At 65.2% G+C, this 4,595-nt stretch overlaps 1 protein-coding gene across 1 annotated transcript; it reads right to left on the reverse strand.

Moving 5' to 3' along the window:
- Window positions 1-2,135: 2,135 nt before the first annotated feature.
- Window positions 2,136-4,589, reverse strand: LOC115293949 (translation initiation factor IF-2-like). The gene is made up of 2 exons (XM_029941649.1): window positions 3,050-4,589; window positions 2,136-2,716 (listed from the first exon to the last, which is right to left on the reverse strand). The coding sequence occupies exons 1-2, from the start codon at window positions 3,632-3,634 to the stop codon at window positions 2,636-2,638; spliced, it is 666 nt and encodes a 221-aa protein (XP_029797509.1). The 5' UTR covers window positions 3,635-4,589; the 3' UTR covers window positions 2,136-2,635.
- Between the last annotated feature and the right edge of the window lie 6 nt (window positions 4,590-4,595).

Genomic DNA, 4,595 nt, shown 5'->3' on the forward strand with positions numbered 1-4,595 from the left:
CTTTGCTGTTATTCTAAGGCAGTCCCTGCACATCCAGCAGGGACCCTGGGCCTTGCGAGGACACAGTTCCCTGCACCCGGGCTGACGGAAGGGGCCTCTTAGGGACGGGCCGGCACACCCCCTGCAGGGCCCCTCACCCCGGGGACACGGGGCTCTTCTCTCCTCCTGCGGGAAAAGCTGGGGCCTCGGCACCTCCCTCGGGGGAGGCCCACATGAAGGGGGGTCACACACACACACCCCGGAGCCACGGGGGGCACCGGGCACACTGAGGTCAGCGTGCCGGCCCCACGCAGGCCGCCGTGGCCCGAGGGGTGCTCTGAGCGGAGGCCGTGGGAAGAGGCGGGCGGCCAGCTCCCGCGAGGGGCCCCTTCCGGGACCAGGAGGGGCGCTCACTCGGCCGAGAGCCACCAAACCCCGTGGGAGCTGCCCTCGCCCGCGGACGCTTCCCACACGTTTGCCCTCCCTGCTTTGCTTCTGAACGTCTCCTCCCTTCGCCCAAAGGTGTAAAACCACATCCAGCCCTTTCTTCGGGGGGTTTCTCTCCTTCCCACGAAGCCTGTTTGGGCACAACAAGCTTTTGAGAACTTCTGTCCTCGTGACACGGGCCCTTTCGGCTGAGAAGTGGGAAAAGGGAGGCGGAGGGAGAGGGCGACGACCCCTTCCGACCTTCCCGGGGTGGGGTGGGGGCTGGGCCGACGAGGGCCCACGGCAGCTCTGCGCCCGCCCCCCGGACGCCCCCCTGTGCTGGTGTGCAGGCACCCGCCGCGGCCCTCGGGGACCCACCTGGCCAGGGCGCCGTCCCCTCAAGAAGCCGCCGAGCAGCCGGCTCAGGCTGGAATCAGCTCAACCAACAGCGATCAGGAGCGTCACCCGCCTCTTCCTGGCTTTCTGCTTACACACAACCTTCAGGATAAAACTGGAATAAAGCTGTTTCTGTAATTTAAATATATTTTCACACTCGGTGTTAATTACAACATGATGTTTATCCACATTACTGGAATTTCTTCAAAAACGCTATTTTAACGCCTGTCAAATTTACAGGGTTTGGGTTTGAACTGTGTGCACGACGTCGGAAAGACACAGCTGAGCTCCGTCTCTGCGGCGGTGACCCCGGCGGGCTGGTCGCGGCCACCTGCCTCTCGCCGAGTCCGTCAGGGGCTGGAAATCTTCCACGTGACCCGGCCCGTGGCATAGGCCCCGTGGCCGCACGTGGCTCCTGTCCGGCCCCACCAGCCTTCAGAGCTGCGGGACCGTCGGGTGCTGGGCCGTGTGACCACGTGCAGTGCGTGTCCCCCCCCAGGCTGACCCGCGGACCCAGGGCTGGGCGCTCTGCGGCTCGCCGCCCGTACGGCCAAACTCCTTCCGGAAACAGCCCGGCTCTGTGGCCTCCCACGCGCGGCACCTGAGTATTCGCCGTCCCGAGTGCTCCCCTCCGATGGCTGTGACTCTACGTGTCCGTGTGACGGACGTGACATGTGGCGTGCGTCTCCCCCACTCCCGGAGCACCGGGACGCCGGCCCCGGGGCCCAGAGGCCACACAGTTCCTAGCTCCCAGCTCCCGTGTTGTTACAGCGTTTTCAAAATGTCAAAGGTCTCAGGGCCTGTCCTCAGACACAAATATTTTCATCTTCCTTCTTCTGTTTTGCTTTCTGCCTCAGGCAGAGGTTGGACCCCAGAAGTCCCCGAAGAAGACGCCGTGGGTGGGCTCGGGAGCTCGGGCAGCCTGAGCGCCCCCCGAGGCCCCAAAGAGAGCGGGAATCCTCACCTGTTTTGAAACATACAGTTCCTCGGGAACATCGCGTCACCGCAGAGGCGTCCTGGCCCAAAGCACGTGAGACACCCAGACCTTTGTCACAGCTGCGTTTTCTGCACTGACCACCCCCACCGCACACGCAGTCTGGGCGTCAAGGCTGCAGGTTCTAATCCCCCAGGGCGGACGGGCAGAGCCGGGGTCTGGGAGGGGAGGTGCGCCCACGATGTCTGCCCACGTGGGGGACCCGGACCAGCAAGGCAGGCTGGGACCGGACAGCGATGCGCAGGGCCTGACAGGCTGACCAGAGTCTCAAACACCCGTTTTCGTGTAAAAGGGGTTTGAGGACATTTGCTCCGTTAACATGACTTCACATAAACTCCACTTTCGACCAAACAAGTGTTTATGACATAAACCAGGTGCGGGAGCCCCCCTGTTCCGGAACCCCCCCGGATTCCCTCTGGTGCTGGTCGTAGCCCCCCTGCTGTGAAGCAGGGAGGTCCTCCTCCTCTGCCGGCCGCCGCCCCTGGCTCCCGCCCCCTCCCCAAAGATGCTGGTCTGTGGCCCAGAGTCCCCTCGAGGCGGGTGGCCCGGCCCCTGGGGACTGCCCGCCCGGTCACCCCGCAGCTCCGGCTCCAGGTCTTCTGTGGGGACGGCAGCCCTTCCGGGAGAGCCTCACCCAGAGGGACAGACTCGGGGCCACCGCGAGGCACCGGCCCTGCAGCCAGTCCCGTTCGCGGGGCCCCAGGCCGGGAACAGGCTCCGTGAGCGCAGCCTCTCTCCAGCCTGGCCGTTTGCAGGTTTTCCAGAAAGGATCAGAGATTCAGCTCGCGTCCCCTCCCCACACCTCTGGCTGCACGGGGCGCTTCGAGCGGAGCGTGGCCGCTATTTCAAGAGGCTGAGTTCTGGGAGCGAGTCCCTCCTGGAGTGGATTTCAGGCGGACATCGGTTAGCACCCAGGAAACCCTACAACAGGGGAAATTAAGGCTGAGGAGCGAGGGCCAGAACTAATAGTTCAAGCTCTGTTTTAAATCCTGAACTTTGTTTCTAACACCCCATCGTAAAACTGCCCCCGAAATGGTTGGGGACATGCATGTAATGACAGGACTGTCCCCTCAGCCTTATGAGAGGGCCAGCTGATCCTGGGGACCCAGCCTGCGGCCGATCTGCTGGGGAGGGTGACACCACGAGCCTGTGACCAGCGTGAGTGAGGCAGACTGGGCCTCCTGCCACCGTCGAGGTCGAGGGACACCCGGGCCCCCGCCCCCACCCACGGTCATCGGCGGGCCCTCAAGTCACCTTGTTCCCCCGGGAGAGGGGCAAGGCTGAGGGGGGCAGCCCGGTGGGTGCCAGGAGCTCCCCCAGCAGAGGAGGGAGGATGACATTCCCGGAGAGGAAGAGCCCGGACGAAAGGGCTGAAATCTCAGGAAACGGTGGTGAGGTGGAGACGTGGGGGCAGGAGAGCCGCAGACACCTCTGGGGTGGGGAGCAGAGGTGAAGGCGGGGGGCCGTCAGCCTCCCCAACGGGCCGCTGCCCCGCTCTGGGCCTGCAGGGAGCCTCCACCCTCCTCCTCCCGATCGCCCCAGGCCCGGCCCCACGGCAGCTCTGCCCGGGGCGGGGGCGGGCTGGTGACTTTGCGACCAGAGCTGCTCACAGGGACCGTCGGGTGCGCCACGCTCACCCGGCCGTGGTCCGGCCTCAGCCTCCCGGCCCGCAGAGCCTGCTTCGCAAGGACGTGGGGAGCACAGGCCCGCACTCGTGCCCCCAGGGCTCAGAGCCACCCAGGCGCTCGAAGGTGAGGCGCTTCCGGGGGGGCGCAGGGTCCAGGGGGGCCGAGCTCCCTGTGGGGCTGATGGTGGCACGCGGTGGGTTGGCGCACCCATCCCAGGGCTGGCCGTGTCCCCATTGCCAGGAGGGCAGCGTAAAGTCACGGCGTCACCGGGGGCCACTCAGCCTTCCTCTGGGGAGCCGGGAGGGCCAGGACCAGCTGCAGGGGGTGCCGGGGCATCGCCGGGCACTCCGGGTCCGGGGGGGCGTGCTCAGGGACCTGCGGGGGGCAGGGTTTGGGAAGCAGAGAGAACACGATCACACACAGGGTTTCCAGGGGGTGGGCCGCCCCTCCCTCACCCTCCTGCACACCCTGACGGCCCGGGTCACTGCTGGCCTGAGATGGTGGGGGCAGAGTGGGGGCCGTGCTACCCCTCCCCCCCAGGTGAGAGACGGAAGGCGGTCTGGGGCCGGCGAGGCGGGCAGGCGTGCGCTCAGAGAAGCCGTGCGCCCCGCAGGCGGTGTTGGTGATGGTCCGCAGGCCAGGCCAGTGTCACGGCAGCCGCTCCCTCCGGCCCCGACACAGCGTCCCGGCTGGGGTCTGTCCTGCCTCTCTGCTGTCCCCGGGTGGACTCTCTGAGGCCAAGAAGGTCCCCCAGCAGAAAGCAGGGCCGTCCATTCCCTGACTGACTGAAGAACTATGGAAAGTTCCATCAAAGATGACCAGATTCATCTACACGAGTAATCAAAAAAATTCAGCACAACGAAAGACAGGGAAGTCAAAATGAAAGATAAGCAGGAAGCTGGGAAACAGTGATTATAGAGCATTGAAGAGATGACATCAGTAATATCTATTCTTAAAACCCCCACAGATCAATAAGGGACAGGCAACAAGCAGAAGGTGTGAGTCAGGGACTCAGAGGAAGGAAAGGCCGGCAAGCACGTGAGAGCCGCTGGGACCACGCAGGCAGCCAGAAAGGCATGTGACAACGGGCAGGACGGTGCGGGCCGCAGGACGGGGACGCCGTGCTGGGCGCCAGGGGCCGCGGGGCCAGGCCGGGACGTCGTGCTGGGCGC

Source organism: Suricata suricatta, chromosome 6, assembly GCF_006229205.1.
Source record: "Suricata suricatta isolate VVHF042 chromosome 6, meerkat_22Aug2017_6uvM2_HiC, whole genome shotgun sequence".
NCBI lineage: Eukaryota > Metazoa > Chordata > Mammalia > Carnivora > Herpestidae > Suricata > Suricata suricatta.